At 41.4% G+C, this 23272-nt stretch overlaps 4 protein-coding genes across 7 annotated transcripts; 3 read left to right on the top strand and 1 right to left on the bottom strand.

Annotated features, from left to right (window-relative positions):
• Window positions 1-140: 140 nt before the first annotated feature.
• Window positions 141-3713, bottom strand: LOC311026412 (cell division cycle-associated protein 7-like). Its single transcript, XM_084029968.1, has 8 exons — window positions 3428-3713; window positions 2852-3214; window positions 2369-2464; window positions 2048-2197; window positions 1611-1757; window positions 1186-1335; window positions 419-555; window positions 141-227 (listed from the first exon to the last, which is right to left on the bottom strand). The coding sequence occupies exons 1-8, from the start codon at window positions 3539-3541 to the stop codon at window positions 194-196; spliced, it is 1191 nt and encodes a 396-aa protein (XP_083886094.1). The 5' UTR covers window positions 3542-3713; the 3' UTR covers window positions 141-193.
• Window positions 3714-4983: 1270 nt separating this feature from the next.
• Window positions 4984-9176, top strand: LOC311027424 (anti-Muellerian hormone type-2 receptor-like). Its single transcript, XM_084031451.1, has 11 exons — window positions 4984-5060; window positions 5745-5936; window positions 6077-6238; window positions 6400-6510; window positions 7173-7276; window positions 7393-7614; window positions 7804-7918; window positions 8045-8202; window positions 8284-8440; window positions 8706-8842; window positions 8967-9176. Exons 1-11 carry the CDS (start codon window positions 5024-5026, stop codon window positions 9081-9083), a joined length of 1512 nt encoding a protein of 503 aa, XP_083887577.1. The 5' UTR covers window positions 4984-5023; the 3' UTR covers window positions 9084-9176.
• An 865-nt stretch (window positions 9177-10041) lies between these two features.
• prr13 (proline rich 13) lies at window positions 10042-12853 on the top strand. Of its 2 annotated transcripts, XM_084032747.1 has the most exons (5): window positions 10042-10138; window positions 10995-11063; window positions 11163-11322; window positions 11353-11728; window positions 12360-12853. In XM_084032747.1, exons 2-5 carry the CDS (start codon window positions 11048-11050, stop codon window positions 12408-12410), a joined length of 603 nt encoding a protein of 200 aa, XP_083888873.1. In that variant the 5' UTR covers window positions 10042-10138; window positions 10995-11047; the 3' UTR covers window positions 12411-12853. The 2 variants fall into 2 exon arrangements, with proteins under 2 accessions (XP_083888873.1, XP_083888872.1); XM_084032746.1 differs by having other exon boundaries at window positions 10043-10138; window positions 11163-11728.
• A 407-nt stretch (window positions 12854-13260) lies between these two features.
• LOC311028274 (poly(rC)-binding protein 2) lies at window positions 13261-23217 on the top strand. 3 transcript variants are annotated; one of them, XM_084032718.1, is made up of 13 exons: window positions 13261-13416; window positions 14842-14964; window positions 15868-15891; window positions 15993-16025; window positions 16159-16275; window positions 16383-16514; window positions 16665-16793; window positions 17576-17650; window positions 18358-18399; window positions 20196-20268; window positions 20450-20502; window positions 20601-20770; window positions 23129-23217. In XM_084032718.1, the coding sequence occupies exons 2-13, from the start codon at window positions 14896-14898 to the stop codon at window positions 23163-23165; spliced, it is 954 nt and encodes a 317-aa protein (XP_083888844.1). In that variant the 5' UTR covers window positions 13261-13416; window positions 14842-14895; the 3' UTR covers window positions 23166-23217. The 3 variants fall into 3 exon arrangements, with proteins under 3 accessions (XP_083888844.1, XP_083888843.1, XP_083888845.1); XM_084032717.1 differs by having other exon boundaries at window positions 20169-20268; XM_084032719.1 differs by lacking the exon at window positions 23129-23217 and adding an exon at window positions 21375-23108.
• Window positions 23218-23272: the final 55 nt, after the last annotated feature.

Raw genomic sequence — 23272 nt, 5'->3', positions numbered from 1 at the left:
AACAGCTGGATTAAAACTATAAACATACTCGTCTCTTTTCTTTTCAAACTTGTCTCAGTCTCTCAAACACAACAATCGGCTTGATCAAAGAAAATGCTTTATTAGTTTAAAATCACAGGCTGTGTATATTTAAAAACCACCTGACAACAAAAATAAGAACAATTGCTCCACCTAGTGTTATCACACCTCAGCATCACTCTTCCTCACTCTTCAGTTTGTGACGGAGGCTGTAAGGAGAGAAACGAGACACTGTAGAGGTTTTGTCAATTCCATCAGTCACTCATTAATGTTGATCAAACATATTAATCAGATATTTAATGATCAGGTCTAACCCCTAGACTGAATGACATGACACACACAGGTATTTTCCTTTTTTGTAAAGCAGTCATTACAGTATACAGGCAGTGTAGTTTCCCACCTGCTGAGGTAGGAGTGAACGTCGGAGAAGCCGTGGTACTGAGCGAGGGGGAACAGGATGCCAGTTGGGCAGCGACCATCACGTTGCCGGCAGAAGCTGCAGTTGCAAATTCCACGACAGGGAGGGCACTTCCAATCCTGAAGAGATAAGAGAACAGTTAAACACAAATGACTGAAATCAGAAAGAAAAAAGTTCACAAGTACTCAAGAAAGTAAAGTATTTATCTCTACAATGCAGGTGCTACTAAAGAGATGTATGCCTGCTGGGTTGCTTACTTAAAAGATGCAAGCACAAAGAGACAAAGGCTGTGTACAACTCTGTCCTTAGAAAAGTATTGTTAATTAAGTTCACTCTTTGTCTTGCAAATTAATGAAGAGTTGCTTGTATGAGTGCTGAGCTACCAAAGGGCTGTAGGGTGTAGGTTAGTGGCAACCTATGCAAACAAAACAAAAAAAAAAGAATAATCCAAAAAAGAAACATTGTTTAAAAACCAGAAATCCAAATTCAAAGTTAAAAGAAGTTGTTGGGCTGACATCATGCACCAGGAACTAAAGTGTGGGCTCAGCTTAGATCAAGCATGGATTCATCCCAGGGGGAAAGTGTACCATTAAAACAGCTTAACAAAAGTAGTTTAGCCATGTTGCTCATGCAACAAATAAGATGAAGAGTTGGATGGAAAGTGTGGAATGCTTTTTCAGGCCTGAGAAAGTAATCTTTTGTCAATGTACACAGGTGTAGAGCATGTGCTGAAGTGTCAGCAGTCTGACCGGATCAAGCAGCGCCTTCTTGACATCCTCTCCGTATCTGTTCCTCAAACACGGCCCACAGAACTGACCCTGAATCCCGCGACAGTCCTCACTACGACAGTAAGTCTTAGTGTCAACGGTTTTCTGACGGCACTGATGGCATGTGGAGCCCTGAAAGTACAAAAGAAAACTCACCAAGACATGCTGGACAGGTACACTGACATTTTATAATTTCATTACATTCGGTCATACCGAGGTGGAACATTACTTTTTGCTTTGAATCGATTACAACTGCATTTTGTTGTGCAGCACTGTTTTGCATTAAGAGATGATAAATTATCCTTTGGTCCTTGAATATTGGAACAAAAATGTAAATATTGTATCATTCCCATATACATCAGACAAAAAAAAAACGACTTGCAGGTAGATTCCATCTGAGAACTCACCGTGATGCTGTTGTAGACTTTCTCAGTCATGTTGTCTGCAACCAGCTGAATCTCGTCTTCTGTGATGTCCTCCACAGGACGGATACAATGAGGTTTGGACCTATTATTAGGCCTCGGGGTGCCACGCCGTCGTGGGGATCGACGTACCTGGAATGCAAAGATAATAACTAGACAGAAATGGACCAGATTCAGACAAACACATTGTGACCGTTAATGATTACAGTACATATAACAACAACAACCCTGTCCCCTACAAACATACGTTCCCATAAAACCAGATTTCACACTCCTTTGTAAATGCTTGTATATGGTTGCTAAGGAACGATACAACAGCTACACACAGAAACCCACAATCCTAATGCAGATTTTATACAGTGCTGTGAACAATGCTTTTCAAAAACATTTTCAACTGGTCCTTGATAAATGACAGAGCTGACCTCCAGCAGCTCCTCCAAGCTGAGCTCCAGTTCTTCCTCCTTCGCAGCTGAAGGCTCCTCACTTGACCCCATAGAGCGGGTCAGCCTGCGAGACGCCCGCTCCGGGTTCTTCCTGGACTCTCCTCCAGCGGCTCCAGAGCGAGGTGGACGCTGCAGGCCATGGTGGATAAATCACCTCAGTACATAGGTCTATTTAGATATACTATTAGTAAAGAGGAGGATGGTAGCCACCGTGTTAGCTGTATAAGTCTATAGATTTGTTAGCAAAATATGGGGGAAGTTCATCTCAGTCCACCAGCCACTTTTTTTTTTTAAACTCACAGAAATTTTGTCTTTTGTCTTCCGTTTGCCTGCTTGTTTTTCCAGAATCGCTGCACCTCCTGGCATCTTCTGCAGGTCTGCCATCAGCCGAGCCAACTATAAGAAAACAGGGATGATCAAGAGGATTAGAGGCACGGCAAAGTGACAAACCTCCAATCTAGCGGGGCACATTTTTAAAAGGACTTGAAACACGACACTAATATCACAATTTGCTTAACTTTTTCCTCTCACTTTTTTGAAATCAAAGTCATGTGGCCTGTGTCATTATCTCTGCATCGCATTGTCCATTTCTACTGTATTTAAACGAGTATTAATAAAGTGGATCAATAAGAAGAAGAACTCTCTTTGGGGTAACGTGATGAATATGTGAGTGAACTTGTTGGACTAGATTGGGAGCCACAGCTTTTTAAATACATTGTTACACCAGTCTGTCTGCTGTCCACATAGTACGATACTGCATATGGTTCTGTGTTTCGGGTTCACCATTATTTTGTTGGCCTTGATGTTCTCGTCTCTCTTGGACAGGAACGAAGCAGATTCGTCTTCTGCTGAATCGGATCCACACTCTTTAGAAGGCGATGACTGAGTCACAGCTTTCTCTTCTTCTTCAAATTTAACATGTCTCTTCCTCTTTGCCCGACTGGTCTTTCCTGCCCACTTCATCCCTCTCTTTTTGGTCGTCTTTTCTTCCTCGTCTATCTCCTCCTCCTCCTCCTCATCATCATCAGTGTGCTGCTTGGTAGAGGAGGTGGAGCGGAAGGCCACCCTCAGCGTGAAGGTTCGGACACCAGAAACCGGTTTGGACTTGGCTTTCTGCTCCTCATCTTCATCATCCACATTTGATTCCTGGTGAACATAAATATGATGATTTATCACGTGGCTAGTGATTTATATCTTGCACCTTAGCTTCACAGTGAAAGGTTGTTGTTGTTGTTGTTGTTGTTACAGCAGAACATAAAAAGCACAGTATGTCAGCTGGATGACAAATCCAAACAGGGCAACATTCCTGGTTTGACAGCTGGTAATGTGAAGGTCTTTAATTCAAACCAGATTACTCACCTTATCACAGCTGTCGCTGTTCTCACTGTCAGAAAAGCCGTAAAACGTTCGCTCATTTTCAGACTCGTCTGCAAAAACATCGGCTAACGTTAGCTTGTTTGGGACGGCGGTCATTTCTAAAACGCCTGCCTCAAAAGAGACACAAAAACGAGCTTGGCTAAAAAAAAAAGATAAAAAATAGTTTGAGAAAGATGTGTAGTACGTGATAAGTCCCACAGTTAGGACCTATTAAGTTACTTTAGCGTTTTATTCGTGATAGGCAGCGCCATTAGCTTCTGAACTTTAACTAGGCCCGCCCGCGCGCACGTAACGTGACCTATTCAATTTATCTGATTGAGGGTTCAGGTCACGTGGCTGCTTGGTTCGTAGCTCAGAGCAGCACAAGTGCGTAGAAATGTCCGACTGGAGCGCAGCTTTTAGGCTCCGCCTCCTGCTGCTCGGCCTGCTCTCGTCCACTTTACAGGCGAGGCGCAGTTCATCTCGAACTAGCCTGTTAGCTCCGAACCATGTCGTTTATAAACTCCGCCCTCCAGGAGTGAACGGTATACTAAAACACGCAACCCTTCCAGACATAAAAATAGAGCCAGTTACTTTTAAAACGACCCTAACATTGTACGTTATTATCGGTCATAGTCTAAATTAAATACACAGTCAAATAATGCCACATAACGTCTGAAAAGAAGCATGACTCGAGTCTCAGAGGTGAGTTGTGAGGTGTTTGTTTGTGTGGACAAGGGGATGAAAAGTTAAAATTCTCGCAGTGATTTAAAACTATGTTTCTATGTCACAATGTAGACATTTTCAATAATGTTTTGTTAACTCAAAAGAACTTCACACAGACAGGAACATTGCTTGGCATTAGCTAAACAACAAAACCTTTGTCCATGCCCATCTAGATACAGTCTGTTGCCCATAGATATATGTTAATAATAATGTATGTCAATATAATATATGTTAGTTAATATAAAGCACAAAGTATATGTAAAATAGAGGAAAAATTAATCTCTACATATTGTTCCTGCACATTTGGTTCAATGGGGGCTCCAACCATTGTCCTCAGTTTTGCAGGTATTGATCATAAACCACAGTATTGTGCATACACAATATTGACCTAATGACAACCTGATGATCATTTTTACAATCATTTGGACTTACTATCTTGCAATGTTGACTCAAAAAGTGAATTTTATTGGAAAAGGTCATGATGTTGATTCAGTTTTTTCAGTAGTACGATTTTTCTTTCGTAATTATAACACATAACTTGGGGGCCTATAATAAACTGGGGCAACAAAACAATCACTGAATGTTGTTACTAAGCTAAAGGGCATCATTCTATGGCCCTTGTAGATTTGTATCAAACCTCTTTGCATATTTGAGTTACAGAACTGTGTTAGCTGAAAGACAACACACCACTTCAGAGCAGGTGACTTTCCTTGATATTGTGCTGTTAAATCTCCTGTATTCCCACAACCCTTTGTATGGCATGCAGGTGTTTGGCAGTGGGAGTCATGCTGGGAAACGTGGGAAACTCCTCTCACATTCCCAGGACTGATAAATACGCACTCCCTGCTTTGCCGGTCCTGGCTCAGAGCGACCATGGTCCTGCAAAATCGGTGGCTGGTCTTGGCTGTGGGTGAGTGAACTTACTATCAAAAAACAAACTCTTCCATCTCTTAAACTCTATGTGTCTGTCTCTTTCTCTGTCTGTTTGTTTTCCATGTGATCTTTTTATGTGTCTGCTGTCCTAACCGTAGTAAAAAAATATAAACATCCTATAAACTCTTATTAGATTAATTAATTAAGTATTTAATATTATCGTAACCCCTTCATTAGATGCACTGCCAATTTTCAATCAGGCAGGGAAACTGTAGTTACAGATTTGTCTACCTCCTTTGAGCCTTGTTATTTGCTTGTAGTTCATGCTGCATAGGTCAATAAATACTACCAGTGTATACCCTGTAACTACGGTACAAAACGGATAAGATGTTCCTAGAAAGAGTGTTTCTTAGTGAATCATATCACCTGCATCAGGAAGAAAGAACTCCTGGTTTCTCTAAGCTTAATGATGTAGTTGCTGTACTACTAGCTGTAACCAGCAGTTAAATGTTTACATTAAACAGGCATTTAGACAATGTTGTTAGCCAGAAAGACAAACATTATGTGCAACAGTTGACAATAAGCTTAGATTCTTAATTTACTTGCATTATAGTGTACAAGAATCACCATAGAATCCAGATTCCTACTGTTGATATCCAGAGAGAAACGACCTTATTAAACCACATCTACAGCTGTCGTTTGTCTTTCTTTCATCCTCAAGAATGCATCTTTGTCTGCATCTCCGGCCAGTCGTTTCCTCAGAAGAGACAGTGTGCTTTCCAAGTAACTCCTCAGAACGACATATACACAACTGCTGGCAATGTGAGTGGATCGGTGCAGTTCTGTGAGAACACCCAGTGCTGCGTGGGCTATTTTCTGATCATAGATGGGCAGCCACAGGTCGATGTTCTTGGTAAGAAACTATCTCATCAAATTAAAGCCTCAAACCCCTACAGCATCACGAAACCTCGGACTGATCATAGCTAGTTTTTTTGCTGTGAAGTGTGTTAGTCTGCAGGCTTAGTATGGTTCTCGTGATTTTTTCTGTTGCAGCTTGTGATATGGCTGAAAAGACTTGCCCAGATACGACCTGCAAGGCACAAACGCGCTTCAACGGTCGCCTCATTTTGTGCGCGTGCAACACAGACCTCTGCAATAGCAACATCACTTGGACCCCAGAGCTGGAAGACCCTCGACCCACCTCTAATATTGAAGGTATGAACTTTGTGATGCCTCCAGATAAATCACCTTCTACTTCCCCTTGAATTTGACACTTGGGAGATCCCTTGTCCTTTCTACTCACATTATAATATAATATGTAAAGTTATGAACACACTTGATTGACTCAAAAGGGGTGTTATTCTTTTCTCCTCCAGTTATCTTCTTCGATAAAATCATGAAAGCCACTGTGACAATTCTGACTTTGCTAGTCCTGTGTTTCCTGCTGATCATCGCAGCCAAATGGAGAAGCCTATTTAAAAAGAAAAGTAAGATCCTTTTTGTTTTCAACATCCAGATTTAAATGTAAAAAAAAATGTGTTGTTCCTAATAATGTGTTGATTGGCTCTACTAAACCCAGTAGCAGAACGTGGGAGTTAAACTAGAATGAATAAGATGCCTTTACATTGAGTTAAATGTCAATGTTTCCAGTCGTGACTCAGTACACATTCAAGAGATGACTTTATTGTCTTGATCCCTCGGAATTAAATACCAAACTTTATTTAAAAACACTCACAAGTTCCTGCTCGTCATGGGAAAGTGGAGTTAAGATTCCAGCTCCTGAATTATCACATTCATTGTCTTAGAATTGTGCACACAAAAAGGTAAAAAACGTGTTGTTTCTGTCGAATACCTTCACTGCTTCTCAAAGGATTAGGGGAAACATTCTTCAGTTATGTTTCTGCATTTTCTAAACTCACACTCAGTTCTCGTGATGTCTTTGTTTGACCTTGTAACTGTTTCATTCTCTCTGCTAGACTGACCTTGTTGTTTCGCTGCTATAACACTCCCTTATACCTCTGTTCTTTGTTACGCTTCAAACAGATTTCTGCAGCTATTCGGTTGGACTAGTTTACAGTCAATAGTAACTTTATTGTCCTTTCAATGAGTGTGTGTTAACTACAAAACCTGTCAATTTTCATTATTTTAGAGGATAATCCACCCTCCCTTGATGATTACAGTGTCTCACAAACGTGTTCCTGCCAAGCAACAAAAACCTCTGAGATTGATATCGCTGACATTGAACTACAGCAAGTAAGCCCAGCTATCACATGGATTTATCTTGTCTGGACAGCAGTGATATTGATAAACCATCCAGTCCGGTCATGCATCTTACCTTGTAGCATTATTCTTACCTGGACATTTTTCAGATTGTGGGCCGTGGGCATTTTGCAACTGTTTGGCAGGGGAAATACCAAGCATCCGTGGTGGCGGTGAAAGTTTTCGCTGCAGGCTGTAAACAGAAATTTACTGCAGAAAAAGAGGTGTATGAGCTGCCACTGATGAACCACACCAGGATTGTCCACTTCCTTGGCTCTGGGAGGAAACCGTTTGGAGGCAGTTGGTTCATTGTCCTGCAGTTTGCTGAATGTGTGAGTTTGAATTTCTGTTGTCCCATTACCTGGAGATCAAAGGTTATTCAAGGAAGAGGTGGATATATATAATTACACAACTAAAACACTGTCACATTTTCACATACTGTCTTTATTGTACAAATGAAGCCATTGTGTGTAAATATTCACATTCTTGGAAATAATTAACTGGTGTCCCTTTGATTTCAGGGTTCTCTCCACTCCTATCTGTGTAAACACACCACCAACTGGATGTTGTCACTGAAGTTGTGCCAGACTTTATCGCAGGGACTTTCCTATCTCCACTCTGACCTTCACAGACATGGTATTGTTCAGAAAATGAATGTGAACAGGCTTGGTGAATGAAGTGTGATTCTTCCTTAATTCATTAAGTCCACTGCAGTTTAATACATTTTCCACTTAATGATTACTCATGTACCTTTTCTTGCAGATATGCATAAACCTCCTGTGGCCCACAGTGACTTAAGCAGCTCCAATGTGCTCGTGAGAGTTGATGGCACCTGTGTCTTGTGTGATTTTGGATGCTCAGCCATCCTGCGTTCTTGTTCAGGACTTCGTCACTGGCGGAGCCACGTGACAAACATGGAGGTGAGACCCAGGTGTCTCCTAGAATAAAAGAAAACATGCAGAGGGATAACATCTAGTATTGACATTCCCATCCATCTGCAGGGTCATGTTCAGGTGGGCACACTGCGCTACATGCCTCCTGAGATGCTGGAAGGCTCTGTCAACCTAAGCAGTAGCTGGTGTCTCGTGCAGGGGGACGTCTATGCTTTGGGACTGCTGCTGTGGGAGATCTGGATGCGCTGCTCTGACTTATTTGAAGGTAAACTTCATTGAGCTGGGTGTCCAATTCTCCCCACCCTTAAAATTACTGCTGTAATCCACAGAAACTGTGTACTTCATTTAGCCTTAGCCATTCTGAATGCTGTTCGTTTGTGAAGATCGATGTGTAATGAGATGTAATTTTTCCGTTAAAGATTGCCACACATCATAATAATAAATCAAAAGCTAATTAACTTCACTTTCCTTTGAGGTTGATTTGTGTAATCAGCATCATCTAAAATGCATGCATATGTCTCCATCTGCAGGCGGCCTTGCTCCGCAGCATCTGTTGCCTTATGAATCTGAGTTGGGAGCCGATGTGACGCGGGACAGGCTCGTCCAGTATGTCTTCCACATGGAAAAGAGGCCCTCCATACCGAAACATTGGGAGCTGCTTCCACAGGTATTCCTACACAGGTGCATGTTACTTAAACATATAGGTTTTTTTTATTTTTATTTTATTTGTATTTGCTATGTAGCAATGAATTAAGCTTTCGATGTGTTAACGGAAGTTTCCCAACTTTCAGGGATCTGTGCTGCAGGAGCTCCTGACAGACTGTTGGGACTGTGACCCGGATGCCCGTTTGACCTCTCAGTGTGTTGTGAACAGACTAGTTTCTCTCCAGGCTTGTTACTCTCCGTGATATTTTGTATTTTGGGGGCCAGGTGGTTGACTTGTTGTGATTTACATATCAAGCATTTGCACTGTTCTTTTTGTGTCATCAGTAGCTCCTTTTTTAAAGTAGTCTTCGTCTTCTTATTATTCCTGATGGACTTGTGTTCCCATTACTCTATTTCTTTCTATTACATACTTACTGTGGATTAATGAGTTGTAATTCAGGTACATTCTGTAAAATTAAATAGTGTGTCCATGATGGCATAATGGAAAATATTGTTTTTGAGAAAGAACAAATAGAAATGTTAGTCCTTCAGTCTCAGCAATAGGTTTGTTTGTGTTGTTTTCCTTTTTGTGTTTACATAATAATTATCAAAACAATAAAGATACTAGTTACACTTTAAGGAATAGACTTTTTTTCACCGAGAAGATTTTGACCTGTTGTGGGAGAAATAACTCAGGTGGAGCTAATACCATTATTGATGGATCTGTTACATTTAAGTACCCTAGTGAGTGAGCATGGCCAGCAGGCCTCTTTTAATTTATTTATTCTTTACTGAAAACATTCTGACATGAAATGTCAAAATGTCTGCTGTAAAATAAATAAAACACTGTTTGTATTTGTAATAAAAGATTATATAATCATTTTTGTCAAAATTGCATATATTAAAGCTATAGAAAGCCCTGTGTTGTATGCATTACTGTTTATACAACTGTTGATCCATGATGTCATGCGACTGTGAAGCATGAGTCAGACATTTCAAGTCAGGTGTGTCCGCGTGTGTGTGTGCGCGCGCGCGTCACACCCAAACCCCTACCTGGGTCCTCCGTTTCTAGTCTGCCATTCACAGTGGTTGGCAGGGCACCATGACTCAGCATTATTGTTTGTACGACAGAAACGCGTTCATCAACTTCCCATCCAAAAGCTTGCTGGACTTTTGCCATGACGTAATGACGTGCGTGGCCTTTTAAGGGCGTGGCTTCCTGCTGCGTGTTGTTGCTGCCTCCGCGGCGCTCAATGCGGAAGACAAACGGGGAGCGCAGAATTTCCTGATTAAACGGCACCTGAGGAAAGTTTCTAAGGTAAACCTGTGACCTTGATAGTTCTGAGTATAAGTGGCGTGTACGCAAGAAAAACAACAAACCGTAGCAGTCTGATGATTTAGACCTATCGTTTGTGATTTCTGTCATGTCATACCTGTAATCTAGCGTTAAATGTAAATACAAGTGTTGTAGTTGAAGCATGAGACCACGATTTGTCTGAGTCACACCCATGATCTGTGATGAGTGCATTTATGAGTCTGAAAGTAACTTAATAATGAGAGACGAGGTAGTAGTATTTTTTTTTGCTCAGGTATTTAATTAATAGTTGTTATAAAGTTTCAAAATAAAGCTCAACTTCCGTGAAGGTAACATGCATGGCATGCCCGTTTAAGTGTTCACTGCGGTTGTTTTAAAGTGAGTTATATCAATTTAGGGCAAATCGTAATCATGTTGATAATTGATCAGTTGTTTATTAAGATTATATTATTGTAAGTTGAACAGCTTTTTGGTTTTGAACTCTTTTGGAAAAAACAAGCAATTCGAAGCCATCTTGACCTTTGATGCTGTAAGATAAGTAGAGTAGGCTACAGAGTATGTACATCCATTACATTACATCAGAGTACGTCAGAGTTTTGGTTGAGTATTTTTTCACATGATACATAGCAGATATAACAATTAGATGTGGTGACGAACAGAGGTTGTCCTCAAATCAGAAACTACAGAACTACATTGTTTGGAGAAGGAAAAAAAAATCAATGTGTGGTGATTTTGTTTGATTTGGATTGAATCAACACCCACGTACACTGTGTTGTGTTACACTCTTATAATAACTATTAATTTTTACTTGTAATGTAATGAAATAGTAATTTAATTTACTTTGTCATTGTTTCTACAGGATTTGTATTTGGGACCTTAAGTGTTTGACTTGTCAGGTCAAACATCCCAACGATGTGGCCAAATCAAGGTGAGATATCATATTATGCAATACCACCATGTTATTATATTGTCTGTTGATGGGTGTTCTGAATAGAATCAGAATAATGTGTGTTTTTATATATATCAGGTCCTCCCCCTCCATTGGGCCCACCAAACCCAGCCTACCCTCCTACCTATAACCCTGCACATCCTGTTGCACCTCAATCAGGACTCTTCCCCCAACCTCCACATACAGGGTACCCTGGGCAAAACCCAGCAGGGCCATACCCAGCAGGGCAATACCCAGCAGGGCAATACCCAGCAGGGCAATACCCAGCGGGCATGAACCCAGCCATGGTACCCCCAGGGGCAATGCCTTATGGAGCTCAAGGAATTCATCCTTATCCTATGGCTCCAGGTGGATATCCAGGCGTCCCTCCTGCAGGTGCTCACCCAGGTCCATACCCACACTCTCCAAAAGGGTGTCACCAAAAGGGCCACAAAAGTCACCACAAGGGTGACCACAAAGGCCACCACAAGGGTGACCACAAGGGTGACCACAAAGGTCATCACCATGGAGGGTTATATCCCATGGGTGGAGCATGCGCTGGAGGATTGGCTGGAATGGGAATGGCAATGGTCGGACATAAAACCCACAAAAAGATGAAGAAGATGAAGAAGATGAAAGGACATAAGGCGCACAAACACGGCAAGGTGAGATGACGTTTAAAGATGGGCCACGGAGGAGTCGTTTAAATGGCTCCTCCTGTAGGTGTAGTATTAATGCCAATGCTAATTTACAAGATGAAACTTGAACTGGTCTACATGCTTCAGCCCGAGACTTGCGACATCGAGCAATGTAAATGCAGTCATGACTCGAGTTCAAAGTGCGGCACACCTAAAGAGAAACAATACTGTTGGGAGTCAACATGGTTTACATTATACATGAAGCTTGGCATGCCACACCCAAATAAATTATGAACACTAACTTCATTTTATTTTTAAATGTGAGGTTGGCTTGTATATGCACAGACAAAACACTGATACACTTTTTTCACTCCACCATTTGCTGGTAAATAAAACACAACGACAGATTATTGACAGATTATTTTTTATTCTTGAGTAATCTGGGCAATGCTTTACTGAATTAATTAAATAATTGGTGTATAAAATGTTAGAAAATAGTGAAGATTTTCCATCACAGGTTCCTGGGGCCCAAGGTGACTCGTATTTTGCATTTGGAAAATGCTGCTTTAATGAAACTAAATATTTTTATTTAAAACTACCAATTAATTGTAATATGAATCGATTTATATGAGTCATCTTTTGTTCTTCTTCTCCACAGTCCTCCAGCAGTAGCAGCAGTAGTAGCAGCAGCAGTAGCAGCAGTGACTGAGGCCACCAATTCAAGACGAGGCTTTTAAAGAAATGTTGCCTTACAAATGGGCAAACTAAATATTAACACTAAATACACAGTTAATATCTTACATGGGCTATTTCAACTGGAAAGGCATTGTTAAAGGTTGGCTGTATTTGCATTCCATCATGTCTTGTATCTCCATTTTTTGGAAGTTAAGTGATGTTTATCTCAAATGTCCCACTACATATACATGTTTGTTGGTGTATAATCATATTTAAATGCTTTGAAGAGGGACTGCAGAAATGTTTTTTTAATTTTTATTTTCTAACATTGTAATACTTTTTTCACTAATTTTGTAATCACTACAACACATGGCTGCATACAGTGTTATTCTGCATTGCATTGTATCTGCTCGAATTAAAAACACTGGTTGTAAAGGGTCTTCAAGTAATCCTGCTTAATAAAGGCATTAAAATGTCTCACACTGGACTGGTTATACACTGAGATGCAATACACTTTACGGCCACTAGTGTCTATAAATAATATTTTATTGAAGTTTGTAAATAACGTGTTAGAAACATTGCCAATGCCCTTTTTGGTAATTACATGTGAATACATGTAAAACACGTGGACTATTGCTTAATCTCTAAAAACATGTTTACTGTTGTAACATTTTAAATCAATGCAACAATGTTTGTATTGTGCATAAGTTATTTTTTTTAAAACATTTAACTCCCAAATTGTATCCTCATATCTCCCTAAAAATCTGCTACATTAACTTTTTTTTTCTTAATTGACGTGATTTTGGGGCATCTCCGGGTCAACCACGGGATGGGGGTTTGGTTTGGGTGAAAGGGGAAAGTTCAGGGGTTATAATTGTGTTGTCTTTGTGTAAAGGAGTGGAGCTCGATCTCACATCACTCTTCCCTCTTCCCCGAGTCCTTTCTAAACTCTCCCCCGGGTTTCTACCCTCCCAAACCTCTCCCCTTCTACCCTTACAACCCCAACCCTCCCCCCGACCAGGTACCAGCACACGTATCAGGTGAGTTTTATTCTCATATTTGAGAGGGTTTTGTATGTGTATATATATATATTCTCTTAGAACGAGAAGTAGCGGAAAGAAATCGCGCCCAGCAGCTAGCTAGCAGGCGCTTGTCCAGCATGCTAACAGGCCGCGCCGTGATGAGCACGCAATCTCACCGTACGGAATTACTGGGCTAGCTTAGCTAGCCACGTAGAAGTTTGGTTTAAATGTTGCTTTAAAAGACCGCTCTCCGCTGTTAAACCCCGGTGCCTGAGCAGAAGACGACCCAGCCAACGCGCCACAAAGGCTGCCGATATTTGGTCAGCTATTAATAACGTTGACTGATGATGCTAAGCAGCTAGCTTTGCCAAGTAGCGCACACATGCTCCATTCATTTCGCCAGCACGGCGGAGCAACCAACGTGCTAAACGGCTAACAGACTCACAAGAAGCGTCAGTAGTTAATGGACTTACTTCAAACTAAACAACGTACTTGTCGTAAGCAATCCCGTTGTCCGATTGTGATTCTGAACTTTTCTTGTGAGTGTATTTACGAAATACGGGTCTAACCGTAGCGACGTTAACGTGGGAGGAATCGTCCGCACATTTGTTGATAAACTTGGTTCATCGCTAACGTGCGAGCCATATGTTTTTTTCAGTTAGCATCAGCTGGCTCTAATGTTAATGTACTTGTTCGGAGTCCGATAACTTGGTCGCAGCAGGAATCGGATGTTTGAATCATACATTTGCACCAAACTAGCAGCGTGTAGTCGGCGCGGTGGAAGTGGGTCTCGGGCTATTTCCTATGATCCGTCGTAATACGCATCGGTTTTCCATAAGCGATAACGTTAGCATGAGCCGTGCCACGGTTCTATATCTATATTCTCTTTTTGCGTTCATTAAGGAGACCGTTTCTAATGGGAAACCAGGTATAGCCATCGTATATTTGTAGATTGGCGTTAGACACAACACATTTAGCCAAAAGTGTGTCACATGGTCTGGTTAACTGAATGTTTTAGTTTGGGCAAAAATGATTATGGTGATTTGGGTAGATGGGCCTTTAAATCCTTCATGTAAGCTGACATTTAAATATGACCATAGAGTAACATAATGTGTGCTGAGGACAGGAATTCTTAAGAAATCTGAATAGGTCAGGAAATTGTATATTGGCCAGTGCTATAATGTAAATACCATGAACTGTACTGTTAACTCTGAGATATTTGTTATTTACTACTTGTGTTGACTACATGCAAGTCAGTGTTTACAGGCAACTTGCGTAGAATTAGAGTCACACCAAATGTCTTGCTATTGTTAACCCTACTCTGCATCCATATTATGTTTGTTTATTTTTCTTTTACTGAGTTGCAGTTCAGTCACATGACATCACCACCCTTGCAATGTAATAGCCCGTCTGCTTGTCTTGTCTGCTATGTCCCTCTTTTAGATCCATCTCGCTGACTGAAGAACCCAGTTTCGTACGGACGCCCAGGTTGCAGTTATGGACTCCGGTGTGATTGAAGGAGGGCTCAATGTCACCCTTACCATTAGGCTGCTCATGCATGGCAAGGTGAGGTCACCCATGAGCTGCCGGTGTCGGCACTCTAATAGTCTATGACGTTATATTCATAGAAATGAAGCTCCCCTGGAATGGATAAAGGGCAGGGACTTTGTGGTGAACAAGGGGACTTGGTGGCAGAAAAGTGAAGGGGATGTGGTGGTTTTGGCATGTTATTTTGTTTACCTTGTCATTGCCTCATTGTCTAAAATAGTTAAGTTAGTTATTTCGGGAAAAAATGCCTATTTTACAGAGTTTAAATCGTCACCCTGTCGAATCAGCCTCAGCTTGAACGATTAAATTACATCATGAACATTGGGCACATGGCAAAAATGTACAACCAGGAGGCATGACAGGCTTTGGCTGTTTTCACTAAACCATCTAGCTTGACAGCAGCATAGCAACACACTTGTTGCATCTTTGAGTCTCACAGTGGCCTGTTGTTGTTGTTGTGGTTTCGAAAGCTGGGATGCCACGTGGCATGAAGCGGCTGCTCAAAATCTGACACGTCGTTGTGTGCTGTGGACATACCAATCTTTAATGCATCCAAAAAACCCTCAAAAAGCTGTGCTAGCTCTATACTACTACTCTATACTCTGTGCTTGACTGCATGTTGGATCTCACTGTGGTCAACAACACCATCTTGAGTCTGTGTGGGGTTAGACAGAAACAAAAACTGCCTGTGATTGAGAGCTGGGGATACACGATGGAAGAGGCTGTTTGATGTTTACATTGCTTACAGTGACAACTGTTCTTATTGGGAAACCATTATAGCTGTATTTATTGAAGGTGTTTCAATGCCTGAGGAGCTGTAGTTGGAGAGCTTAGATGAGTCCGATTCAAGAAGTAAGTAATGATGGGTTCAAAAAGATGATAAATCAGCCTAATGGAACCATATCTCTCTTCGTATTTTAGGAAGTCGGAAGTATAATCGGAAAGGTAAGCTGCTCTTTAATACAACTGATATTTTGGTTGTCATGTATTTGAAGATCTGTGTGTTTTAAGTGGTAATTGGCCTGACTTTGATTCTCTGCTAATAGAAAGGTGAATCTGTGAAGAAGATGAGAGAAGAGGTGAGTTCTTATGTCTTTATTCTAGTTGTTGTTATTAATTTATTGTAATTACTAAGAGGCCACGTATTTGTCTAATCGTGGAAAGCCTCCCATATTTCTTCTTTTAATTCCCTGCTTTTTTCTCTGCTTGTAGAGTGGGGCACGCATCAACATCTCTGAGGGCAATTGTCCTGAGAGGATCATTACTTTGGCAGGTCCAACCACGGCCATCTTTAAAGCATTCTCCATGATCATTGAAAAACTGGAAGAGGTAGGTCACAGTTTATGCTGACTAAAGGATTCAACGGTCAGCAGAAACCAGCCCAAAACGCAAGCTTGATTAACCTTCATCTTCATATATATATTTTTTTTTACCAGGACATTAGCAGTTCAATGACAAACAGCACAGCTACCAGCAAGCCCCCGGTGACTCTACGCATTGTGGTGCCTGCCAGCCAGTGTGGCTCCCTCATCGGGAAAGGTGGCTGCAAGATCAAGGAAATTCGAGAAGTATGCATAGAGAAGATATTATACGGAACCATGCAAGCCCCAATCCCTTCAGCACAAGCTGACTGTCACCGTTCTACCTGTGGATGTAGTGCATCAAACACTCGAACAGGTCTTGAATTCTCATCTCATTTTCCTCTGTGTGTGTTCCAGTCAACTGGTGCTCAGGTACAAGTGGCAGGAGACATGCTCCCCAACTCCACAGAGCGAGCGATCACCATTGCTGGTACTCCCCAGTCGATAATTGAATGTGTGAAGCAGATCTGTGTGGTCATGCTTGAGGTAAGTAGAATACTGAAAGCCACGAAGCAAATCAAGTGGCAGCTGTTGACCTGCAAATGAATGATGTGAAACCCTGATATCTATTTTGGCTGCTGCATTGGGTTAGGACCAGGGATGTCTAGTAATCGTTGGGGTTGACTATATTGGCTTAGAATCCCAAACTGTTGATTATAGCAAACTTTACACATATCTAAAAAGCTGCACTATTTTGTTGTACCGACACCAGTATCAGAAATGCCTCTGATATATCTTTAAATGCTGGTACGAGTGAGCATGTGAGTCTGTGCTCTCATCTGATCTTCACATCATGTGATTCATCATTTGTATATTTATGCTACACAAGAACACCTGCCACTCGTTAGCTGATCTTTACTTGCTGCCAGATCAGTACTAGTACACACTGAACCCTTTCCCCTGATAATTCTACATTGTAAACAACAACATCCATGTTGAAAACCTGCAGGATGTAAAAACAGCAAAATGCCACTGAATCCCATAGTAAAATATAATCATCAGATCGAGACTCCATGTTGGCAGACACTCAAAGTGGTTGGGATTGAGGAAACGAAACAAACTAAATCAAGGCATCCCTAGTATAGAGCTGTGTTTTTTTAAATGCGCTTTCATGTTGCTTTAAGTAGAAATGATTGTAAGTAAAAGCAGTGGTGTAGTACATTTGTAATTTCAAACTTAATTGTACCACTAGATGTTTGAACAACAATTTATGATCAAATGGTTTGTAATGTGATTATTCAACCCCCCCTTCTTTGTCTCCTCTACAGTCTCCCCCTAAGGGGGTCACTATTCCCTACCGACCCAAACCTTCAGGATCCCCCGTTATCTTCGCAGGCGGACAGGTAAACAACACACCACGAGATACTAGCTTTTTATACAAAATGTTTTAGGTTCAGTTTTCTGTCATTTTGTCTTGTATCAGCAAATGTTGCTTATTTATGCAGACTATTTTATGCTTGGAAATCTTGATGCTCGATGCAAGAATATATTCACTTTATTTATGTTATAATAGTTATGTTTAGAGCAACAGTTAAGAGCAACTGCAGAGGTTGTTTAAGTGGAGAAACCAAAGCTGCTTTTGCTAACTGTTTGAAGAGTGTGAGAATGGCTTTAGTAGTCCATAAACATTTCCCCTAGAGGCAGTTTGTTGTAGGGCCTCTCTGTAGGTTTCCTCCAAATGTTTCATATTGTTTCAGAAGTATGGCGGCCTATTTCCCACTATTGTTGGTTAGAACCAATACACTTTCTGGTGATTGTTGTCCTTGCATTACCAGGTTTTAATCTTGCTATATAACCCTTTTTATTGTTTGAAAATAAGAAAATCTTCCTTTCCATTTTTTTAAAATCCCATTACAATGTCTCTATAAAGATTCCCCAGAAATGTGGAGACTTTGGGCAAGACATATGTGATATTTATAAATGATATTGGTTAAGAATATGCTTTGATGTGTTGCTTTTCAAGAAATAGAGGAGAGCTGGAGAGGTAGCCTGAGCAAAATCAAAATCAGATGTGAGTGATATGAAAGCATTGTTTTTTCATTTGTTGCAGGCATATGCCGTACAAGGACAGCACGCGATTCCTCAGCCAGATGTAAGTGCAGTAGACATTTTTATACCCCTCCCCCCCCATCACTCCAACCATAATTACTACTGTCTTTTTCCAAAATGTGCTACCCACACATGCCTCATTTTACAGCCTGTAACTGTAGCACAACTTGCCCCTACTTTCTTTTTTACCTACTATTATCAGATTTTGTTACCATTTAGAACATTGTGAGTACTTCGTATGTGTATAGTTCATCATTTGACTGGAAGTCAGTTGTTAATTAAACTGACATTTGTTGTTTGTCCAGACTCTCCACTGTTCCATGAATAATAATCTGTGCCTGCTGCTCACTTTCTTCTGTTTTTTCTCTTTTTGTTCCGTCTTTTTTAACGTGCCTCATTCATTAGTGTGTCCCAGATAAATGTCTCTCTCCCCCACACTTTATTAACCCTTCATTATTACTGCACACTTGTCTCAACTTAATTAGTCTTTCTCTCGTTTCTAATGAGCTCTAGTGTTTCATCAGGGGCGCTGGATGTGATAGACTGTATATTATTAGTCTTACTTGCCACTGAATTTTGGCAACAGCACAAAGCAATACCAGTCGGATTTAAAACATGATGACATTTATATGTAATATATAATTAGTTGCTCGGTCAATGGTCAACAGTCGATGTCGCGTAGATGTGATGTTCCTCAGCTGAATGCTGGTAACGGGAAGATTAATTTGAAATGCAGATTGGCAGTGTGCGTCACGTTGTTCTATTTATAAATGAGAATAATTAATGAATAATCTAAATTATGAAGGTGCAAAAAGGGCTCAGAACATTAAGATTGGAGTATATGATGGCTACACCCCTGCTCACTTATGTCTCATAAGTCTTTGCAGCAATGTTGGGGTTTATACCATTTATTGCACAGATTTTATGCTAAAAATTTGACATTTCTGAAAGACTTCGGCTTCTGTTTTGGGAACTGTTCACAAACCCCTTTGTTGCCAATCTACCTGGGAAAGTCCTACCTCCTCTGAATGTCCTAAGTCTCTCGTTTGTAATGTGATTTGTATGTAAGTTTATACTACTTTGGAGACTAACGCCATCACCACACATTAATGAAATGGGGCTCATAGGATTCACGAGAGTCTCAGCTTTCCATTAATGCCCACCAATTCCATCTCTGTTTAGGGACCTAGGAATATTCAAATATACAATTTAGGAATAGGAGAACATACATTTATTCTGCATGCTAAAACTGCATGAAAATGGTTCTTTGGATCCCTAAGAGTGTCATTTTATCGCCATGCCCAGTTTATGCTGAAGAACCCAGTTTCATTCCCATATCTTGGTGTGAGAGGTCAACAGATCTCGTTTGAAAATCGCCATGCCAGTTTTCATTCATCAGAATTTAGCCAAACTGTAAAGTGTGATGCTGAGTTATCTCAGTTAATGTTTGGGACTTGTATTGGTGATGATAAGCAGATCACCTGCATATTGAGAGCTCCCCTCCCTTGTGTATCGTGACTTTGCCTTTGGTCCCGAAGACTGCAAGAAAGCATTAGATGCAAGAGATGGAGCCTGCACATTGGCCGGAATACCAACGGGCTAACCCATATAGACGAGTCACGAAACACAGTGACGCACCCGTGTAGAGTTTTGTGAAAGGATAAGAGATTCTCACGCCACAGTATTTTTATGTGGAGCTTCTTTGTGTAGCTGTCTGTACTGACTGTGATTTGTTTTGTTCTGTTTTTCCCTCTTCCTGTGTTTTCCCATTTCCTCCATTTTCTCTCCCTGTCTCCTCTCTCACTCTCACAGTCTTCCTCTGCTGCTATCTCTCCACAGCTCACCAAGCTTCACCAGCTGGCGATGCAGCAGAGCCCCTTCCCCATTGCCCAAAGCAACCAGGGATTCACTGGTACGCACAACGCCGCCCAATAGGCTTTCAATGCAACATGTCAACCATTTAAGCTCAAACACATTTGAAGAAAACTCTGATTCGGGAGCACCGTTACAGATGCCCTGATCAAAAATGTAGCAATAAATGATTCAAGTTCTACGCACACTGTTTTGTTGGTAATTCTTGTCTTTTTTCTCAGGGATTGATGCTTCTGCTCAAACCAGTTCCCATGAGATGACCATTCCAAATGATGTAAGTGCACAACTTGACCAGAGGCTTGTGCTCATTGTGTTGTTCAGGTTCCATTAAGCAATCTTATGCCTCGACCTCTCCTGCTCTTCTCACGACAGCTTATTGGGTGCATCATCGGCCGCCAAGGAGCCAAGATCAACGAGATCAGGCAAATGTCAGGCGCCCAGATCAAGATTGCGAATCCAGTGGATGGATCAACTGATCGCCAGGTCACCATCACAGGCTCGCCTGCCAGCATTAGTCTGGCGGAGTACCTCATCAATGCCAGGTGAGATAATTGATTTTATATACGTCATTCAGTCACAGACAACAAAAAACAAAACAAACAAAACATTAAATGTGTTTTAATTATAGAAAATTACATTTCCTTGGCCTACCTGATCCAATTTCTCCTGTCACAATACTACAGTAATCCATGGAAGAATAAAATAGTTTATGTACCATATGTAAATACATAACTGGTCTACCTGGTGCATCAACTTTCCGAGTGTGGATTTGTGTTCAAACCAAATAACTTGGTCAATGGTATGTTTTGGCTACTGCTAATCATCGCCTTGGTGTTGCTCTCTGTCAGCTCACTTGTGCCTTTTCCCTTATTCTACCCTTAACTTGGCTTCACATTGATCCATCACTAGAGATGTGATTCTTTTTTTTTTTTTAATTCTCTTTTTTCCTTTTTGGATTGACATTCATATCTAATGAAGCTTTTTGTCTCGTTTTGATCACATCCCTGAGCGATCCCCCTCCCTACACACCTCCCTCACCCTTCCTCCTACCGTTACCCTCCCCCCCCCCCCACCCATTGCTCACCAGCCTGCCCTGTGACCCATCCCGACTGTGTTGTCCCTCTCTCCTTGTCTCTCTTTCTACAGTGTAGAGTCCTCTAAACCTCCTCCCTCCTCCTCCTCCTTGAACCCTGAACAGACGAGCCTGTGCTCTCCCTCCACCTCTACTACTACCACCACCACTACTACTACTACTACCACCACCTCCTCTGCTGCTATCTCTTCCTCCTCCTCCTCCTCTTCCTCCTGTGTGGTGCCCCCCTCAGCCTCCATCCCTCTGTCCTTGTTGGCTCCAGGGCCGCCTCTTCCCTCCTCCTCCTCCTCCTCCTCTTCCTCTACCGATTCCCTGCTCCCCAGCTCTCCTGCCTGTGTGTCAAGTCTCCTCAGTCTCAAGCCCCTCCCTCTCCTGGCCCTCCATGTTGTCAGCGGGGCCAGTAACCCCACAAACCCAATACCCGCTGAGCCCAAAATCGCCCCAGAGCTGAGCTCCAAGTCTAAAAGGCGTAGGCTTTCCCCTTACTAATGAAGGAAACACAAGTCATCTACTACTAAAGTACTGACAGTGCGCTCTGTTGTCTGTACCTGCACTTGCTTTTGTATCTGGCTGTGCCACACCACGCTTACCACACACACACACACACACACACACGTGTTAAACAGCCCAGACAGTTGGCTGCTGCCATATTTATAAAAAGGATATATGTAGCTTGATTTGGCCTGTCTCTTAAGGATATGACATGTTGAGTGCATTATATTTTTAAATGACTTTGAACATAGCATGGACAGTGAGTTACTTCACTGGTTTTACTGAAGCATTTCTCTCTTTGTGTACGCTCTGCTCAGGTAGCGGCTCTCTTTAAGATGTCACATTGTATTAATGGGAATAGTATTCTTGTAGTGAATTTTAAGTGACTACTGTAGGCTGATTATAATGGAGAGTTTGTGTAACATGATTATTTTGTTTGTGCTTGTATAAGAAGCAAATGTAATTTCAATTTCAATCCATCTGCCCTCAGGTATCAAAGGCATCAAACCACCCTTTTAATTTGGTCTTTTTTTGAATGTGAAAAATACAAAGAACAAAAACCCAAGCTTAGTTTTAAAGGAATAGTTTAGCACTTTGGGACGTGCATATCTGCTTTTAAGTTGATAGTTAGATGAGGAAATGAATATCATTCATGGTAACAAATACTGGGAATGGGGTAAAGAGATAGCCTGGCTCTGTCTGAGGGTAACAGTAATCAATATATTCTATCTCCTTTTGTTAAATCCCATCAAAAGATCAACACATTGTGGTTTTGCAGGGTTATGTGTTGCCAATTTTGTGGGCAGGAGCAGTGACTTCCTGGAGTCTCTGCTGGTTGCCTGGCAACCCTACAGTTAAGACGGGACTTCAGGAAGTAACTGATTTGTTCAGGGTTTTTTTTAAACAAACCGGATGCGGCGTTTTGAGTGGTGAGCATTAGAAGTGATGTTAGTTGTTTGGACAGAATCCGGCTACCGTTTCCATTTCTTTATGCTAAGCTAATTGGCTGCTATCTTAATTCTCGCCAACAATTCAAGTAAGCGTTGTTTCTCTTGAACACAGCTCTATTAAAACCACAAAACCACTTAATAACAGTTTGAGATCTGACTTAACAGATGTAATCGTTGACAACGGTAACCACCAAACCGTTTATATCAGAGCGTACATTTCCTTCAATCAGTTTATTAATAAACCATATCTAGCATTTTATTCTAATGTAATGTTTTGTAAATGACATTTATCCTGTCTGTCTGATTGCATGCCTTACTCTCTCTCCCTCCCTGGTCTCCGGGTGTCTGTCTGTCTGTCTCTCCAGGCTTTCCTCTGAGGCCACAGGACTGGCAGCCAACTGATAGACACTGCATCTGCACTAAATCTCACTTTCATATCATCGGCCTCCATAAAGCAGTCAATGCAACTATCCAACTTAAGAGTTTATATATTATGCCGCCTCTTCCTC

This window comes from Eutrigla gurnardus (genome assembly GCF_963514095.1).
Source record: "Eutrigla gurnardus genome assembly, chromosome: 2".
Taxonomy (NCBI): Eukaryota; Metazoa; Chordata; class Actinopteri; order Perciformes; family Triglidae; genus Eutrigla; species Eutrigla gurnardus.
The sequence above is the reverse complement of the archived record's forward strand: the minus strand, read 5'-3'. Positions and strand labels throughout refer to the sequence as shown.